We start from the raw sequence: 19,705 nt of genomic DNA, 5'->3' as shown, positions 1-19,705 counted from the left end.
GCAACGTCATGAATTACTATGTGAATTCGTTATGAATAGGAGCTCCTGTATGGAGGCTGGAAAAAGTATAATGCAGCTCCCAGGAGATTTACATACCCATACTACACTTTCGCTAGTTCCAGTGTCTGAGCTAACTATGTTATAGCTAGTGTTGTGCTGTTTATACATACTCTGAAACACTCCAACTGTTTCCAGTCTCAATCCACATTCCTATCCTGTAACTATAGGGGTTCAGAAAGAGCTATTAGGTGCATGAAGTTATTGTGAATTAAAATCAATACACAAAGCTTGGCCACATCTTAATTGACCATTGCCATAGATTGCTTTGAAAGAAGCCTTAGTCCTATTGCAGAGCAATTGGAAGTCTTGGGGAGGGGGGCTAACATTTTTTTTGGTTGTTTCTTCTAAATAGTACTAAACTAAATAGCATAATAAATTCATAAGCCACCATTCCATTCAGGAGAAAAAATGTTGCTTAAAGTACTGTAACTAAAAGCACAAACTTATGTCTTGTTGAAGATGACAGTAAAGCTGTCATTTAAAAAAAAATGAGAGACTAAGTACATGCATAAGGATAGTGGTAAACAAAGGCCAAATGTAAAATACCTTTCCTTTAATACTGTATTCAGCTTCTGGGACATGAGCTAGCTTCTTGCTGCAGACAAGGAGACTTTTCTGTTAGTACAACTGACTTTCTAATCAGTATATTTGAGAAGCACAGGATCTGAGAAGAGTGTTTTTCAGTATTGTTACACAGCCCGTTGGCACAATAGGATATTGAATGAGAAGAATACCTTAATTATCCAAGAGTTTGTAGGTCTGAAACCTTCATCTTTGTTTTAGTGCTATTTGGGATGGGGATTGTGTTATGTTTTGCAGCAACTTTTATAACCGTTGCTAATGGGAGAATTTCTGTAATGAGAGAATGAAATGTTTCAATTAAAATTTGGTCATTGATTCTAACATGAAGTAATGTACATTGCTGTTCAATTAAAAATAACAAGCTGTTGTTCTGTTTCCAGCCAAAAAAAATCCGCAAAACAGTGGTCAATAAAGCACTTGAGGAAAATAAGTATTGAGGGCTACATATTTCACTAAAATCTTTTGGGGAGAGAAATGCGAAATAGCTAACAATTAAAAGCAAGGGGTTAATTATTTTATGAGTCAAGGAAAATGTAATTACTCCTAGCAACAACACAGTAGCATCCTGTGCTTGAAAATGTTTTGGTTATGGTTTATGAGACAGTGCTTCTTGTTGGTTATAATGGCTCTGCTTGGTTATCCAGCAGCCATTGGAAGGGAATTGAGAGAACCACTAATGAGAGTCAATTTCAGTTTTGGGAGCAGTTTCTTAATATTTGCAGGTGATATGAATTTTAAAGTGTCACAGTGAATGTTTATTTCATGCAGTTGCCAACTCCCTTGGCAATTGGGCTACATGAATCACTTAATGTGTCTGTCCACTGTTCCTAGTCAGTGCCGAGCACAGATTGAGTCTTGCACACAACTGAGCTTCATTTCTTGCTGCTGTGTTTTAACACTGTCTTTCTACTTTCAGTGGAGAAGGGAGTATTTAATGAATACAGAGTCCCTTTAATGAATACAGAGTGTCAATATTAAAGTATTATATTCCATTGTGTTCAGAAATTTCTGATGAGTGGACACAGAGGTCATTTTCATATGCTTTGTGAATTCTAATGACCCATATAATTACCTAATTTCAAAACTCTCTTCCAAACATAGTTGAAGCACATACAGCCATCTATCTGTAATTTTAGAGTCAAGGCCCAACATGTGCTGTAGATCCCAGCAGTGATCGATTTCTCTGATCTGAAATGCCAGTGACTTTTTGTTCACTTAATAATTTCTGTATAGCCTCTTGGCTAGGAAGTTTTTTTACCTGTGCTAAGGAGAAAAGAGGATTCAGATGTGCCAGAGAATAATCTCAAATGTTCTGTTTTGCTTTTCCATTTATAAAGTATGTCCCAGAATATTTTTTTTTTTAGCATTTTTATCATTAGAGCGAGCATCAGACTCAGAAATGAGTGCAGCAGAGCAGTGTGCCATGGTTTCATATAGTTTCTAACATGAAATAAGTCTCAGCTTAAAGCCACAGAATCCACCCTTGTAATTACAGGGAAAATCTGCCCTGTTGCCCATTCAGTCATCTCCTGACAATATGGTGTGCTCATAAAACCATTAACAGCTGGGCTGAGACCACCACAGGCCACTGAATGCAACATTTTCTTCTCACATATTTAGTTAGTGCTCCATTGAAGATTTAAATGATGCTTTTTCTGCTCTTTCAAGAGAGTTTTCTCTAATTTGTCCAAAAAGAGAGAATCTATGAAAAAATACCAGAACCTCCAAAGCCTGATTTTCATTGACGAAATAAAAAGATTACTATCAAAGCTTGGAATTTAAAACCACTTTTCCAATGGCCTCCACAAATCATCCTGAATAGAGACTCTTGAGTTTAGGGATATGCTTTTTCCCTATGTGTAAGTTGTTCCTGAACGCTTACACATTCTTGCTTTCCCTCTTGCTTTCCCTCCCTGCCTCCTCTAAGGCCAGAATTTATTGCTTGACTTTATCACCCACCTCTTTAGCACACTTACAAATCAATGTTTCTCTTTGATTGTCTAATTAATTAACGTAAGTTAAACTCGGAGTAATTGTTCTTTTCTTCTATTTAGCTTAAGTATTGCTCCTTCTGTTTCCAAAGGTGAAGGTCCTCTCAGCCCAAAAGCTTTTCTCTTCTTCCTTATTTTTTAACTTTATTAGGTGGTGTAGTAAAGGATATTAAAAGATTACTTCAGATCAACTACTGCATCCAAATTATTGAGACATGTCTGCAAATTTCATCAGAGTAAATAAAAACACTATTTTCTTCTTTCAATCTTAGACTCTTGAAGTGCTTACAAAACCTGCTGTTACTTCATTTTCATGTGCACCAGAACCTAAGTCCTAAATAGGCAAAACTGTTAGCCCTTTATCTTGTTGGAAAAAAGCAAAAAAGAGCAGCATTTCTTTATACTAGCCTTGAATCTACACTGTTCCAAGAACTATACTATCAACTTCTGATTTCCACTGTTATGTTTAAAATAAAACAAAATTAATTCCCTACCCTCTACCCTGTGTAAAATTCAGGGTTTAGATGTGTGACATTCCTTTCTGTGTCTATACTGTCTTGTTATCTGTTCTCCCTGGACTAGGGCACATTACAGTTTTTATGCTGGCAAGCAAGCCTTTCAGGAGTAAGACTTTTCTCTCCCTGGGTCTAGATCTCATTTTTTGAATCCCATTTTCCTTAGTTCTCATATAACGCTTGCTTTCCACTATTGGTTTTCCTGCTCTTATGCTCAGCGTTTGTCCGAACACAGGTATAGTTGTAAGTATAAATGTTTGAAAGCACTAAGATAAAAGGAAAATTATCTATGGCTAAGGCAGTTGTCCCTTGGATTCACTTCTCAGCTGCACAAGTCATGAAATCTGTGTGTTTTGGTTCTGCATGTGAAAAAATGATTATAATAATTCTTCTTACTCGACCAAGTATTTACCAGTGGTAAATCCTAATGTGTTAAATATGCTTAAATAATATCATGTTGAACATCTGAAAATATATTTGGGTAGGATGTCTGAGCTGCTTAACCCTTCCTTCACACCATAAAGGGCACATTCTAGGTACTTTCTTCGCTTCTGCTTGTTCAGTCTTACGCCAGTGCTTATCCTTGCTCTGGCATTTGTCTGGACCTCTGGCAATTACATCAACTCACCTGAGGAAGAATGAGTAGATTTGTGATGAATTAATTTAATTAAGGAACCAAGCATCAGCAGAGCTGTTGCATGAGAAGGTAGCTAGTTGATCTGGTGGAAAGGTGATGTGTGGCTTTTCAGTGTGTAACTTCTTCCTTAAAAGGTTCTATACACCTAGTGATAATTAGTAAATGAATGGAGATGAGTGGTTTTGTGAGCTGCTTCTCCAATGTACTTGTACTATCATGTCATTTTTCCCAACACTTTGAGGTTTTTATGCCATGTTGCTTTAACTTGGGTCTGTCTTTAGGCTTCTTAAGATAGTGGGAGTCAGCTAGTATTTTGTAACTTCTCTTGCTCAGGGGGTAATCATCTCTTGAACCAGATTTTGCATTCTTGCAGTTTTAAAAAGCAATATTCACAGCTTCACCCAGTATCAGGGGGAATCTTATTGTTCTCTACAGCTACCTGAAAGGAGGTTGTAGTGAGGGGGGTTGAGCTCTTCTCCCAAGTAACAAGTGACAGGACAAGAGGTAATGGCCTCAAGCTGCACCAGAGAAGATTTAGACTGGATGCTAGGAAAAATTTCTTCACTGAAAGAGTAATAGATTATCAGAACAGGCTGCCCAGGGAAGCAGTGGAATCACTGACCCTGAAAGTGTTCAAAAATCATGTAGATGAGGCTCTCGGTGGCATGGTTTAGTAGTGTCTTGGCAGTCCTGGGATAAAGGTTGGACTTGATCTTAAAGGTCTTTTCCAACCTAGTTGATCCTATGATTCTAATATAAACTTTACCTCCTTGCTACTGATTTTCATTTTGTTTCAGGCTGTGTGGTGCTTATCTGTCTACCAGGGTTAACCCACAATACTGTGTGAAATCCTTTTGATCCACATCAAGTCTTAAATCTATCAGGGTAGCACATCTTCGATCCTGAGAAGAAAACAGCCAGTGAGAACTGTGCAGCTGTTCTGAGAAGGAGCCTTTATCATGGGCTTAGTAATGCTATATTCAGTTGCAAAGGAAGCACATTGAGGCTAAAGTAGAAGGAAAGCAGCTGCTCTATTAGAAGGATCTCCACTGAGGTTGGATGCAAAGGCATCCCCTAAATACATCTGACAGCTGTGGGGCTCAGTGAGGTATATCATCCATCTAGCAAAATCAAGAAGTTAAGGGAGAGCAATCCATCCATTTCCTTTTTTTCTTCCTTCCTTTCTTCAGTCATGCAGATTGTGACTTCTTTGCTTTTCCAGACCTCCCAGACTTTACAGGCTGGTAAAGTCTGCTCTTGCCTCACAGAGGCTCATCAGTCCCCTATAGAAGTGCTCCAAAAGTGGAAGAAAAGGAGAAGCAGGAACAGTAGACTTCCTTAGGTGACTTAACTGCATCCAGAAACAACTTAGGTTTGAAGGGACCCTTGGGTGGCATCTCTGTGAAGCAGGGTTAGTGTTAGAGCAGGTTATTCAGGACTGTCCAGCTGAGTTTTGAGTATCTGCAAGGATCATGATTGTATGGCTTCTCTGAGCTAGACCTTATATATATAGACCTTATATAGTCTTAATTACCACTTGCCTTGGAGAGAAAATGTATCTGGATTTTCTTGAATTTGTTGAGATAGAATGGAAGCTTCATCATGCAGGCGAATTTTGCCACCTCCAAATTTATCAGTTAGCTAGGCAGTTTTGACACCTATTTTCTATAAGCTTATGTTTTGTTCTTATTATTTTTCTGTTCAGTAGGTGAGAAATATATAGGCTGGGTTTGTTTTGCATATTTTCTTTCTACAAGATCTGCCTTCTTAAGGATGGAGACAATCATTTTAACACCTATATTGATGGCATGTGTATGGCTTTCCATAGTAGCTCCCTTAGCACCCTCTTAGCGTACAAAAGGACAACAGGCATAGCTTCAGCCTGCAGCATTTAAAGGGGGAAAAATTAAAGGTAAATATTTTTGTCCTCTTTCAGTACCTTTTGAGAAATATAAACAGTTACCAAAAAAAAAAAAAAAACACAAAACCCCACACAGCAATAGATTTGTTTTGTTTGGGTTGGAATATGATTAAATATTTTGCTGTTCCAGGCTTCAACAGAAATTGAGAAGTATTAGTTGGTTTGCATAAAGCTATTTGACTATTTGTATTTCATTAAATATATAGCGCACTGGACACTGGGGCTTTTTTGGCAAATCTCTCAACAGCAAACAGTATTACAAAGCTTAATAAAAGACTGAAATTAGTCATGACAAGCTGCATTTTAAACAGTGCTTTAAATCAGTACAATTAGAAATTGCTTTGTAACTAACTGAATAAAAATTCAGTTTATGAGCAATTATTTTCTAATAACTTAGAAGCGATAGGAATAAATCCTTTCTAATATGAAAATTATCAACTCCTAAAATACCCTTTGTACACACAGATCTTGAGACTTCTGTGCATAGTGTGCTTAGATTGATAAATTGCAATTTTTTTTTTGTGGAAACACTTTTTTCAGTAGTTTTGAGTCTGTATGTAGGGAATCTCTCTTCAAAGTGATCAGCAAAGCTCAATTCACTCTGTGTTTTCACTTAGGAGACGCTTTCATCAATTTAATCTTAATTTCTTCAATATAGTTGAAACCCATGCACTGGAAAGCTACTTAAAATAAAAAAATCACGTGCACTTTCTGTCCCCCGTTTATATTCCGTTCGGCTGATTTTGGATAATTTATAAGAAAGAAATTCTGAGAACGGGGAAATAATAGCTTGAGACAGTCAACCCCTTCTTGCTTTTTTGTTTGTTGGTTGGTTGGGTTTTTATTTGTTTATTTGGTTTTTGTTTTATTTGTTTTGGGGTTTGGTTTGGTTTGGGGGTGGTTTGAGGGGTTTTTTTCTGGTTTTACTGCAGACAGATAAGAGCCTCCTGCCAGTGCAGTCTGGTCGCATGCTTGCTTCTTTGGCAGCATCCTCAGCATGTGGCTGTCCTCATGAATGTTAACTTAAGCATTTACAAATGGTGCTTTCGTATTCCAAGAACATCCTGCCTACAGTTCAGTGGTATCTGTTCACACAGAGTGACATCCTACCAAACTAAAAGTATTTAGGTACAATGCTTCAGGAGATACAATTAAAGTTTGGGCCACAAATACTGCAGGAAAACAAATTGTTTTCTGTATGCCTGTGGATTATGCAGACTAGGAGAAATTAGTCAAGAAGTGATTTAATGTGCTTGTCACGGCCAAGCCACAATGAGCCAGAACTAACTTTTTGCACCACACAATAGATGTTTCTGATAAACTCATACTAAATTACAGCACCATTTAAAGAATTAAAAGGCAAAAATGTAGCATAGTTAAAAAAAAATTGGTGTTACAGTTCCATTATGTTTTTTGGAGGGATTTGATGATTTTGCTCTTACTTGGGTAGATCACAGGTGTTCTCAGAGAAAATAAAGAACAAAAATAAGTAAGATCCATCTATGGCAAATACTTTTTTCGTCTTCAGAAACATGATGTCTTTTTGTGTTTCACTAAAAAGCGAAGGAGAATGTCTACTAATTAAATACTCAATAGTATAATGGTGGAGGAGGGAAGATAAAATTTACCAAAAAGTAATTTCTTTCAGAAAATTTTATTAGAAACATTAATTAAGAAATAATAATAATTTATTTCTGAAAATTTTATTTGAAATACTAATTAAAAAAAAAAAAAGAAAACAAGATCTTGTGGAAAAGGAAAAGAAAAGCATATTGTTAGGAAGTCTTTCCAGCCAATTCCAACTTTCAGTATCTATTTGTATCCTTTATGATGATCATCCCCTACAGGGGACATGGACTCTCCTGGTGTCCCTGCCCATGGCAGGGGGGGTGGAACTAGGTGATCTTAAGGTCCTTTCCAACCCTAACTATTCTATGATCTTTTGATGAATATTCACCAGTTGTTCTCATAAGCAAACTTAAGTCCCAGAATTGATTCTCCCTAAACTAATCAAATGGATGCTGTTTGGATAGAACTGTTTAAAATCAACCATTCTATATTCACATTACAGAATAAGGACAAGAGAAATGCATGTTTCTCTGGTATAGCCTATTTTGTCATGTTTTACGTTCCTGAGAGCATGAATTACTTACTTGTTGTGTTTGCTGGATACAGTGTTTGTCCAGCCAGAGGCACCCACATATGGGATGTAATTATTTTACTAACAGTTAGCTGCTTTGTTTTCCATTTAGGAAGAGCCTTTTGTCATGGTGTCTGAAAATGTTCTGGGAAAACCGAAGAAGTATCAAGGCTTCTCAATAGATGTGTTGGAAGCCTTGGCTACTTACCTTGGCTTTAAATACGAAATTTACGTTGCACCGGATCACAAGTATGGGAGTCCTCAGGATGATGGGTCATGGAATGGACTGATAGGAGAACTTGTATTTAAGGTAAGGCTATTAATAACTTCCTAAATACTGTCATGTGATAAAGCTAAATAATATGTGCTGTATTTTTACACCAGTTCAGTAGCTTTTTTTAGCGAGTCATTGATAACACTGTGTTCACTGTGTGTTGCCAGCATCAGATAATGTGCCCAGGTGCATTGAGCGGTAAAGAAAAAGCTAGAAATAGTGCTTGCTGGTAACTATTTAAGAAGCAGGGCAATCTCTTTTTTTCCAACCGAAGTACAGCAGTGTGAAATTTGAATACAGTCAAATAATGGGATGCAGAGCATCCTAATTAATTTGGCAAGACCTGACACAAATGAGTTGAAGAGGCTGTTTGAAAGAGGAAAAATTGGTGTTGCAGTAATTAGTGATACATTACATAAATAATGTATAGCACTTAGAAAAATGTTGGTGTGATGAATAGATGAAGTATGTAATCAACAGTAAATGTTTTATTGATATATAATAACACTTACATTATGTAGATGTATGAATCGAGTAGTATATTCTCTATTCTGTAATTAATAAACCATTTAGTCTACTTAATTTTACATTAAATGTTCAATATTGTATCATAAATAAATTAAACCAAGTAAATGTGCCAATTTTTTTCCCACACTTCACATCTTATCTGGTTGCAGTTTCTCACATTGAGAGGGAAAAAGCTGTGTAGACTCTATTCTGCTGATGTCTTATTTGTGCCATGAACATATATATTTTCTTTGCTCTTAGTTAACCTGTAGAGGCAGCTTTTACAGCTATAGAGACCTACATTTGTTGGTGTTCCTTAAATAACTGCAGGAGATATTAACTTAAATAACTTACTGGTTGTTCATGGAAGTGCTTTTCCAAATCTGCAGATGGAATTTAAGAACAGTGTGGTCAGATACAGGACCCAATGCTTCAGATAAAAGTTAGCAAAATGCTAGAAAATAAGTCTTGTAGTAAAGGAGGGGAAAAGGAAAAAAATTAAAAAAGGAAAAAAAGTAAATAGCAATAGGTTTAACCTATTTTGCCTTCCTGAGCAGTAGGAAGCCTGTTGAAATGGAAAAGAACCACACATGCCATATCTGTAGCACGATTTATAATCTACACTGTTACTGTAACAATAAACTTCATTTGCCATCTCCCTATGGCCTTACAAAGCTGTGATTATAGCTGATAAGCTGGAGCCACTTAGAAAAGTATATTTTCCTTCCTCTTCTAAACTTTACCAGCAGAAAAGCCTTCATCTAATTATGAGGCATGACACTACAATTGCCTGTTGATTTACTTTTGCCATTTTTTCTGCTCCTTATATCTGATGTTATACTATACCCTACTGTCAGTACTACAGTACTCAGCAAAGTACTCAGCAGGCCGCTGCATTACACAGGCTGGAAGGGTCTTAGTAGTAGATGGCTCTAGAGATGGAAGTGGGCCTGAAACATTTTTTATTTATTTGATATTAATGATTCATAAGACAGAACTCATAACAACTGAAATCAAATGGTTCACTGAGAAATATATATGGCATTCTTGTCCATTTAGTAGACAGGGACTCAAATAACTCTAATAACACACTTAAGGTGGTAGCCACTTAGAACTGTAAGTAGATGTCATAAGTGGAACAGATTTGCCAGTCTGCTAAAGTTTTGCTGTAAATGAGTCTTAATTTATATGGAATCTTTCTGTATAGTTAGATAGTAAAAAGAGTTAATGGAATTGCTTTTGGAATTCAGAAAATGCGTTTCCCCAATACTGTGTGAGTGTACAATTTTTTATCTTCCTTAATCCCTATATAATTAGCAGTAAAGATTCACTGTGTCCTGCTCTCCTGTTCTCTGTGCCTCCTAAGGCAAGAGGGAACTTCTGGGCGAGCAGCCAGTGTATATCTACCCCTTACCAAGTGCAAGCTGTTGTTGAAAGGCTGCCTTCTGATTTACTGTAAACTGCATTCTGCTCCAAAAACTCAAATCTGCTTGGCAACTTTGCAAGGGGGAGCAAGAGAGAGGAGAATAGTTTTAAATTAAAGGTATAACCTGTTTAAAACAGAAGGTTTCATTGTTTTCCCAACCAAGTATTGCATTATAGTCTGTCCAACACATGGAGGAAGTCCAGAAACAGAGGGAGTGCGCTTTGCGTGTTAATGCGTGAGCCAGAAATAAGTTGGGAGGTATGTATTTCTGCAAAAGACAAGGCCCACTTAAGGTTAATGGAAACTGGCCACCTTTTCTTTTCAAGTGCATAAAAACGTAGAATTGCTGAGGCTGGAAAAAACCTTTAAGATCAAGTCCAACCTTTAACCCAGCACTGCCAAGTCCACCACTAAACCATGTCCCAGAGTGCCACATGTATACTTTTTAAATACCTCCAGGGATGGTGATTAAACCACTTCCTTGGGCCGCCTGGTCCAATGCTTGACAGCCCTATCAGCGAAGAAATTTTTTGGAATATCCAATCTAAACGTCCTCTGGCACAGCCTGAGGCCATTTCCTTTTGTCCTATCACCTGTTAATTGGCACCTGTTAATCTGGCACCCCCTTCACTACAACCTTTCAGGCGGTTGTAGAGAGCATCTCACTGAGAAGGAGGTCTGTGGCCACTACAGTGTGCCATATGAAATGGAAGTTGCTGTAACAAGCACATAATTTCTGTGTTCAAGATCAATACATGCTGATTGCATTAACCTGATTCAGCATTCAGCAGGCTCTAATGCAGGTCCTGGTATCAGTGAGAGCAGTCCTGGGCTGCTCTTGTCTGCAGCAGCCCTGCTTGAGCTGCAGTGCAGGGCAGAAGCCCTGTGGTGCCAAGGACATGCCCTCGGTCCACAGCTGGCCTCGTGAACATGATGTTTCAAGTTCACTCTGTTCCAGCTTTGAAGACAAGGTCCCCGTTGGCTGCTAAAACAGGAGCTGGAATCAGCAGATCAAATAACTAGTCTTTGAATTTGGAAATGGATTCAAGCCTCTCCTCCTTTGATTGTGAAGATCTGTATTAGGTACACCTTTGCTCCATAGCTTGACACCTTCTGCTGTCAAAATAAACAATGTAGCCATGCTATGGAGATCTGTGTTTGCTGAGTGCCTGAGCCCAGAGGTCTATAGAGAATAAATTCTGTTTGTGTGAAGAGCATGGTTCTTTTGCCCTTCGACTGTCAAATGACCAGGGCTTTCAATGCATCCCACAGAGCTTCAGCTCACAAACAGGATCAGTTCAGAGAGCAGCAGCTTTCTGTGGACATGCTAAAACCGTCTCAGGGGATCAACACTCTATTGCAAATCTTTCTCTTGCTGTTAATTATCTGTGTCTTTTCACAGTGCTTCCCTTAGTTGCCCTCAAGTGCACATCAGCAGAGGGATGAGCCTGTGTGACAGGCAAGAGAAGTGGCTAATGTCACTTCTGGGAGAGGACAGTAGGTTTTCTTTCCAGCACAGCTCTGAACTTCCTGGGGATATTCACATCCATCAACCATTATTTCCCACATGCTACCTTGATTGCTAGGATTTTTGGGTTTTTTTCCAATGATGAGCCATCAGGAAGCAACTAGCATAGGGAAAAATGCCTGATTCCACTTAGGCCCAATAGAAAAGGAAAACTAAATACATACCTAAATATTTTTAACAGAAACTGCAAGTCAACTAGAAGCCTCTTATGGGACGCTTTTATCACATTTTCCTAAGGGGAGCAGCATAGGGAGGAAAAAGCGAGAGTTAAAAATAATATCTGGGTAAAAGGACAGTTATTTGCATGTATGTGTGTCAACTTGAGCAAAAAATTCTCTCTGCTTAATTTTTGCATATCCATATTAATAACTGAATAACAGGGGTTTATTGCTTCTGTCATTCTTTGAAACTTGATTTAATATTTAAAATTGATAAAATGGTAGGCTCATAGGAGAAATTTAAAGTAGATTCATTTATTTTTCCTGTTCTTGATGACAAGCCATAAGAATCATCATAGGATTGCTTTCTATGTGTACGAGATGTGCTTGCTAAGCAATAGCACAGAGTCATTTCAGAGATTTCGGGCTTTGCTGATGAGCTGGTTCTGTGACACCAGTAACAATGCTATCAGACCCATTTGTCAGACATTTATTTTGGATTTTCCAATTCTGGTAATGTTGCTCTACAATGACCTCAAGAGAACTGATGTTAAGGAACATAAATTCTTAAGCCAGTCACATAAAGAAAAATAATGCCCTCTGCTGTTTTTATTCGGTCAGTCATTTTCAGAAGTCACAGTTTCATTCATCAGAAATGTGTTAAACAGGCATCTAAGATGATGATAGTTGGTTTTGGTACTGCAAAAACCTAGTGAGTGGAGAGTTTTACATGTTTATCACTCAGATCGGCAGCTTTATATCTAAATATTGATATAATTGCATGTGTTTGCCTTTCTATCTTAGAAGCACTAAGTGAACCTTGACTATTTCAAATGGATGTCTTCTCTGATCCAATTTGACAAGTTAATGACAAGCATTTAATTTTTTCATCTTACAATTTTAATACAAGTTGACAGAATCTATATATAATGAAGAATGCTCGCCATCAGTAGATCAACTGTTAAGTTAGGCTTAACTTTGGTTTTGTGCTAAGCACAGTTTTCTGGTATACTGGTGTTTGGTTCAATATAGTAATTTAAGAATATGAGTTATCCTATTTCAATGTAAATTTTTTTCCTTTACAGTTAAAAACAGGAGGACTAAGAAGTCAGGACTTTACTCTCTCCTTTCAATTTTGTACTATACTACCACTCTTTAATTGCAAGATGTATCGTGATTACTGCTGCAGTATGACAAAGGAAATGCAACATTTCCATTAGGACAACATTGATCCTCTGTCATAGCTGGCTGATAGCCAGAGTAGAGCCATAATGCTGGGGAATTTGGAGAGACTGTTGCCCAGAGTAAAATAGAAGCAATATTTCCACAAATGCCACACACTGTGCTTTTTCATGCAACGTTCGTCAATGTATTTCATAGATAGATATAGGGGGTTTTTGTTGGTTTTTTTGTTGTTTTTTTTTTTTTAAGGGAAAATAAGCAAAAGAAAATTCTGCTAATCATGACATGGTCTAGTCTGAGGCATCCCTTAGAGGGGTGGGAAGTAGATGGTCATTTCCAACCTTAGCTGTTCTATGATTCTCTGATTATATGATTCAATCCTATAGTAATCCATTGTTTAGTAAAAGTACCTTTACTTATCTATATTTTTTTTTCAGTGGAAAATCTTTAAACATCTTACAAATGCAACTCGCACCTCACAATAATCTAGTGTGGTAGGGAAGTATTTTGATGACATGCTGGTAATTAACAACATAGCTGAAGTTAAACAGCAGGGGCAAAATCTAGGACTTTATGTTTTGATATGTCTTCCTTTAATCCTGAATTCCTGTTTCACTTTTTGATATCTATTCAGGAAAAAAAAAAAAACAAACCAACCCTATTCAGTAAATACAACCATATTTTCCTGTTTGACAACTTTGGGTAGGGAGCATTGAACTTCTACATTTGTAAATTATCTGTACAATAAATTTATATTCACAATTTTTTCTATGGATAATTCTGATGAATTTTTTACTTGGATTACTGAGTTTGCTGCTGCCCATATGCAAAGGGCAGTTAAATCATCACTCACAAAAAATTGCTAGGAAGGGACATGAAGTGAATTCATGAAGCCATGCTTTCAGCTGTGCACATCAACACAGGTTCACTTAAGACACCAGAGAATCTAGCCCACAAATTAAAGCTGAAGCTCTAATTTATGGCTTTCAAGCAAATCAGTATTTTCAAACACTTTTTTGTCCAAATCATCGGGCCTCCAGCTATCTTCTGCCACTTTCTGAAGCAAGTGGACAATTAATATAAAGTTAACGTCATTGAAACCGAAGTCTTAAGTGCGCTGTGATTAAAAGTGTGTTTGTACCATGGGCAGCAAAGTGTTTTGCAGATGGCATTAAAAGAGCCCAGATGATTTGCAAATTCAGTTCTAATCAGTTTCAGCTGCCATACCTTACCACTTAATATTTCACATCACATTTCTAAGGAGCTAGTAATCTCTGCATTCTTTGGACAAGAAGAAAGAAGTTCAAGAGGGTTAATAAAATATGACACAGTACTTTCAAGCCTTAGTGCTCTCCTCACCCGCTTCTGAAGGACCACACACTGCTTTAGGCAGAGCAGAAATGGATTAAATCAAACTACTAACATCTTAAAGTATTTTAAGTACTCTTTTTTATATTAAAATGTATAGAATTTGTAGTCTTTGTTTGGTATTTTGGGCTTTTAAAAATCATGTTAATGTGTCTGTCTTAAATATTCTTTCTTGTTTTCACTGCATTTATCATTGTACCTGTGGAAAGTAAAATAACACCTGCTGTAGTTGTGCCTGATGTCTCTGGAGACCTAATACCCAGGCATGCTGTGAAATACAGGGATTAGATCAAGGAATTTTATTCATCCTCATCTCATCTGAAATGGGTTCTTTACATTACAAATAAACAAAAGCCCTAAACAGCACAAAGGGAGTCCAAGGTAGCCGCAGAACACATTGGCTAAAGCTTTGCTTAGCAGGAGGATATAAAGGAATTAGTAGCAAAGGAACTGTGTAGAACATCTGCTTTTCTGCACTTCGGGCTGCAGCCAAAATAGATGTTTTTCAGAATTTCAAGTTACCCCAGTGCAGCGGCCCTTTGTCATAATCATCATGTCACCAACATGTTGTATGTCATGTGGTTCTGTCAGGCAACTAATTTCCTCTGATTGGAAATGCTATACACAAGGTCCACTTTTTGCCACAATGACAGTGATGGCTTCAGTAAGCCAGACTGAGAAGAATGACCAGAAATAGATTTCCTCCAGCTATTATCTGTATTTGAAGTGTTTTGATTCCTTGGAAAATAACAACATGGAAAGCTAATGTGTCCAAGTCCACTAAGTGAGGTTTGCTTACAGACAGACGTGGTACAGCTATTCTGTTCAAGCCTTAGTCACATTTCTGTTTTCATATATACGATACTTAAGACATTGGCCTTGGCATCTGTTTCTGTATAACTTGCTTAAATCACAGAGGAATGAAGATCCTTTCTATAGCCTCTACTTACGCTTGTTGTTCTCTCTCCTTCTTTTCTCAGAGAGCTGACATAGGGATCTCTGCCCTAACCATCACTCCTGACAGGGAAAATGTAGTGGACTTCACAACACGTTACATGGACTACTCGGTGGGTGTGCTGCTTCGAAAGGCAGAGAAGACAGTGGATATGTTTGCGTGCTTGGCACCATTTGACCTCTCCCTGTGGGCATGCATAGCTGGCACTGTGCTCTTAGTAGGGCTACTGGTCTACCTCTTGAACTGGCTCAACCCCCCACGCCTTCAGATGGGCTCCATGACCTCCACAACCCTCTATAACTCCATGTGGTTTGTGTACGGATCCTTTGTGCAACAAGGTAAGAGACAGAGGGAGACTCCTCCTCTGAGAGAAAACATTGCTATAGAGACCTTCCTCTTCCTGCCTCCCTCTCACAGCCCAGAGAGGCTGGAAGCCCTGGAAAGCCTTCTGCTGTGAAGCTTCTAAGACATTTGTCTGCCCAGCGTGGGAACTATGAGACATCGTTACATGCTAGCTTGTTTTGATTTGTAGTTGTCTATCACTACAATTAGAGAAAGATGATTTTCCTCTGGGGAAAAAAGGAAGCATTTTGCATATACTGGAGAATTATTGTGAGTGCTGTGTTCTTGTGCCGTCAGACAGAAAACGGGTATTTAGCTTTTGAACTAAGTTTAGACTAGTCACCAGTGCAAAATGGTCTTATTGTAGCTGATAATCTTTCCTCTTTCTTCTGCTATATCTCAGTTTTCCCATATAATGTTTAGACTCAACCTTCTCTGGCCTTCCTGGATGCTTTCTCAATACCCTCTAGCAGCTGGTGTAGCCCAGGCTATTCTCCAATTCTGTTTATATTCCCAAATTCTTCACAATCTACCTGTTCTGGCAGAGCTATAACCATGAATCCTAAAGACATCAGGGACTACAGATCTTGGTGTGGTACATACTACTTAGAATTCTGGTCTACAAATCAGGGTTGTAATGCAAAGTGGAATACAAAAACACGGCTTCATATGAGAACAAAGAAGATTTGGATAATAACACTTGACAACAAAACAGAACGAATACCTTCTGGCATATCCCCTTGAAATTGTTCGTCAGTCACTACTGGCACTGCAGGTACACCTATTTGTAATTGCATGGAACATCTGCTCTACAAACAGCCATGGCTGCTGCAGCCTCAACACTCCCACTTAGTTTTTTTTTTATTTTAACATGAATTTGGATGGAACACTGTAGGTAAAAGCACCATTTTAGATAGCACTGGCAACATATAATGCAGGAATTATATTATTCCTTGTTAGAAAGAATCAGATGGCATCTGTAAAAGCTAAAGGTACGCACGAATATCAAGTATGAAACTCATAGAACAGAAAAAAAAGCTAAATTAACACCACCATCCAAAAAAAAGAAAACCTGAAGTTAGAATTTCCACAAGAGATATGATTTTAAACACATTGATCTAGAGACCTTACTTTTAAAATTATCATTTGCTTTTAGCAATGATGGTGATCTGAGGAAAGCTGAAGAGATTGTTTCATGTTTGTTGTGCAATTATTTTTTTATAAGAAAACCAAATACTTCAGAGCCAGCTGAGAGCTACACAAGTTTTTGAATGTATGTGGGTGGATTTATAAAGTTTTCTTTCTGTCCAAAATATTCCCAGTGTAATTGTTTACAGAATCCAACTGTGAAATAGCAGTTGGTCTGTTACAGCACTAGACTCATTACATCTGTCTGCCTGCTAGGTTAAAACTTGTGAATTAGTTTCTTTGCTGCATGATTGCAACTAATTTTACATAGGTTTATTTCTTGGTATTAGCCGTAGCATCCCTGCTGTACTCCAAACATCATTAGTCCCTAAAAGCCTTATAGGAGACTGCCCAGCAAACATTTAAAGGAGGCAAAGCTAGGTTAATCATACACTTCACTCCCGTGAGTTACTATCTGTATTGTTTGCCTTGTATCTATCCAAGTAAACCTGCCTTGCCTGGTGTCCCAAAGTTTCCCAAGTCATAGATCCAGAGTAGTAGCTGTCAAGGGAACCCTTCAGTAGTTCTCTGTTTGCTTACAAAGAAAAGATTTCTTTGACCAGTAAGTAAAAATGAATGCTTGAGGAGGGCTTAGAGAGAAGCCTTGAATTAAGCATGAAGATAACGGAGAAAAGAGATTAAAGGAAGTGGGACCAGATGACAAAAAAAAAATGCAGAATTTACTGGGAAAAAAGAATAGTAATTTGTTCGAGGAGATCTGTATCCACTCCCCATGGTAAGGGGGTCAGGAGGTGCAACTCATTATTGGGAAAACCTGATGGCAGGCCCTGGCAGCTGGGAGCACCAAAACTGTTGTGGGACTTCAGACATTCAGAGAACTTGGAAAGTAAGAGGCATTTATTCACAGAAAGAGAGATCTTATCACCCTAGCAAGTGGGTTTTCAGCACAACTGTTTAGAATCCACTAGAATAATATATTTTCTTGTTTCCTACTGAGAGAGGGGAAGCTGTAGATACATCTCACCTTCAAACAACAAGCAGGACAGCCTTTAATTTGCTAGAAGGAAAAATTACACAAATTAAATAGATTTGGTACCAAAATACATGAAAGTCACAGACGAATTTAAACATAAAGACTCAGAAGACCTCAGAAATCCAGTGCAAAAAGAGAGATCCATTTGTAATGTCAGCCTGTGTTTCACATTCAATTTGAATATAATAAAAACATTATTAGCTGAAACATTATTGTTTACTAACCCTTGTGAAGACAGACAAATGAAAGTAATTTCCATTGACAGTCTAACTGGCTATTGTGGTAATTTTGCTTCTGCTTCCACTCATCATCTCTTCATTTAGCAGAAAAACTCTGCAGGTTTTATTTGTTTTGGAATAGCAAATCTGTTGCTATTAATTATGATTGGCATATCTTAAGTGTGGCAGCATGGGACATTTCATATACTGTCACGTTCACTTAAGTCTTTCAGCTTCTGATTTAAAATATGACAAGGTACTCATTTCTGTGATCAAAATATACAACCAGTGATGCTTTTTTATCCTGTGCCGACAGAAACAAAGCAGCATGAACTGAAGATACCACTTTGATACCACTGGATTCTTTGTTTGGGGCTAGCAAGCACATTCTGGCATTGTCTTCTCTTTCTAGCACACAGGCTGGCTCCAGGCCTACCACGGCTCTGAAGACAAAAGATGCCTTAGGTGCAAAAATGCAGATCCCTCTTTAAGGGAACTCACAACCTCTTTTGACTAAAATGGAAAGGATTTCTTTTGCTTGTTTCTTCTGAAAGAGTTAAAAATTCTGCAGATTTTAGCAGGTAGCTCCAGTCCACTGTGTCACTTCATATTTTCTTTCAGCCTTGACTCCAATGTTCTGATCAAATTCTATTAACAAGTTTTAACCTTCGCAGTTTTCGAAACCAGAGACAAATACTGTGTCATTGGCTGTAGACTGGAGTCAGCACAAACCAGTCCAATAGTTTTTCAAGTTAGATCTACGATTACTGTCATACTCAGTTGTAAAACTGAAGTATTTTTAATGGTTTCCTTGAAGGTAGACTGAAGCTTAATTTCACTGCTGCTTACATCATTTAAACTTAGGTCTTGAACTTGTCCTTCAATTTTTTTTTCCCCATGTTGGAGTGACCAGTCTAGGTACCGTTTTGAGACTCTCATAACACTAAGGTGTATTTTCTCTCAATTGCCCTTTTAATTTTATGTTCTTTCATTACCAAGATGAGTGTGTATGTATTTATATACATTATTTTTGTATTTGTAAGATACGTACTGTTTTTCATTAGAAGAGACAATTCTGAAGATAGAGGTACAATATAACTGGAGAGGCTCGATTTATATATAGTGTATAAACTGATAAGTGGTGGGGGGTTCTTTTGCTCAAGCCCTTCATTTAAATAGAAAATAATAATTAGTGCATTGAAATGCTTCATCTTACTACTCAATATACCTGCTTAATTTGCAATATACTGTGACCACTAAGAAGGGAGAGACTTTTTGGTGATCTTGGCCATGCAGCACTGGGGATTATCTTGAAAACAAATGTTTCTAACTTGGAACTATTCATACAGACTTGAGTAGTTTAGATATCTTCTGTTACCTATGAACTGGTTGGTTACGTCTAAAGATGAAGCAAATTCATAGACTTAGACTGGAGGATTTCGATTATGTTGAAATTTAGTTTCATGGCCTCTGAATTTCTTCTTTTCCACTTGCTCATCTTAGAAAACTAAGTGGCAAAAGCTCTGTATTTTGCCTCTTTTCAAAATTATCTTTTGCCAGTTGGACAGAAAATGTTAAGGCTTCCTTTTCAGTGGGTTTCCTTTCTCTCCCCCTCCATATTTCCCCTTGGCTTCTCAGTCTACTCCTCACAGGTTTTGCTCTGCCTGCTCACACTGCAGCTGATGGTCACCATTGCTGTAACATTCTTCTTGGGACCCT

The 19,705-nt window shown here is 37.8% G+C and overlaps 1 protein-coding gene across 5 annotated transcripts in view; it reads left to right on the top strand.

Moving 5' to 3' along the window:
• The window catches only part of GRID2 (glutamate ionotropic receptor delta type subunit 2), a 744,966-nt gene that overhangs the window by 596,092 nt on the left and 129,169 nt on the right, over positions 1–19,705 (top strand). For all 5 annotated transcript variants that reach the window (XR_010615424.1, XM_065691904.1, XM_065691874.1 and 2 more), the window contains 2 exons: positions 7,959–8,156; positions 15,270–15,582. Coding sequence is in view for 4 of the 5 variants with exons in the window: in XM_065691904.1 (XP_065547976.1) it covers positions 7,959–8,156; positions 15,270–15,582 (511 nt within the window). In the remaining variant the exon portion in view is untranslated. The remainder of the gene's footprint in view (positions 1–7,958; positions 8,157–15,269; positions 15,583–19,705) is intronic.

This window comes from Lathamus discolor, chromosome 1 (genome assembly GCF_037157495.1).
Source record: "Lathamus discolor isolate bLatDis1 chromosome 1, bLatDis1.hap1, whole genome shotgun sequence".
Lineage (NCBI taxonomy): Eukaryota > Metazoa > Chordata > Aves > Psittaciformes > Psittacidae > Lathamus > Lathamus discolor.
This window is presented reverse-complemented; position numbering and strand designations above follow the sequence as displayed.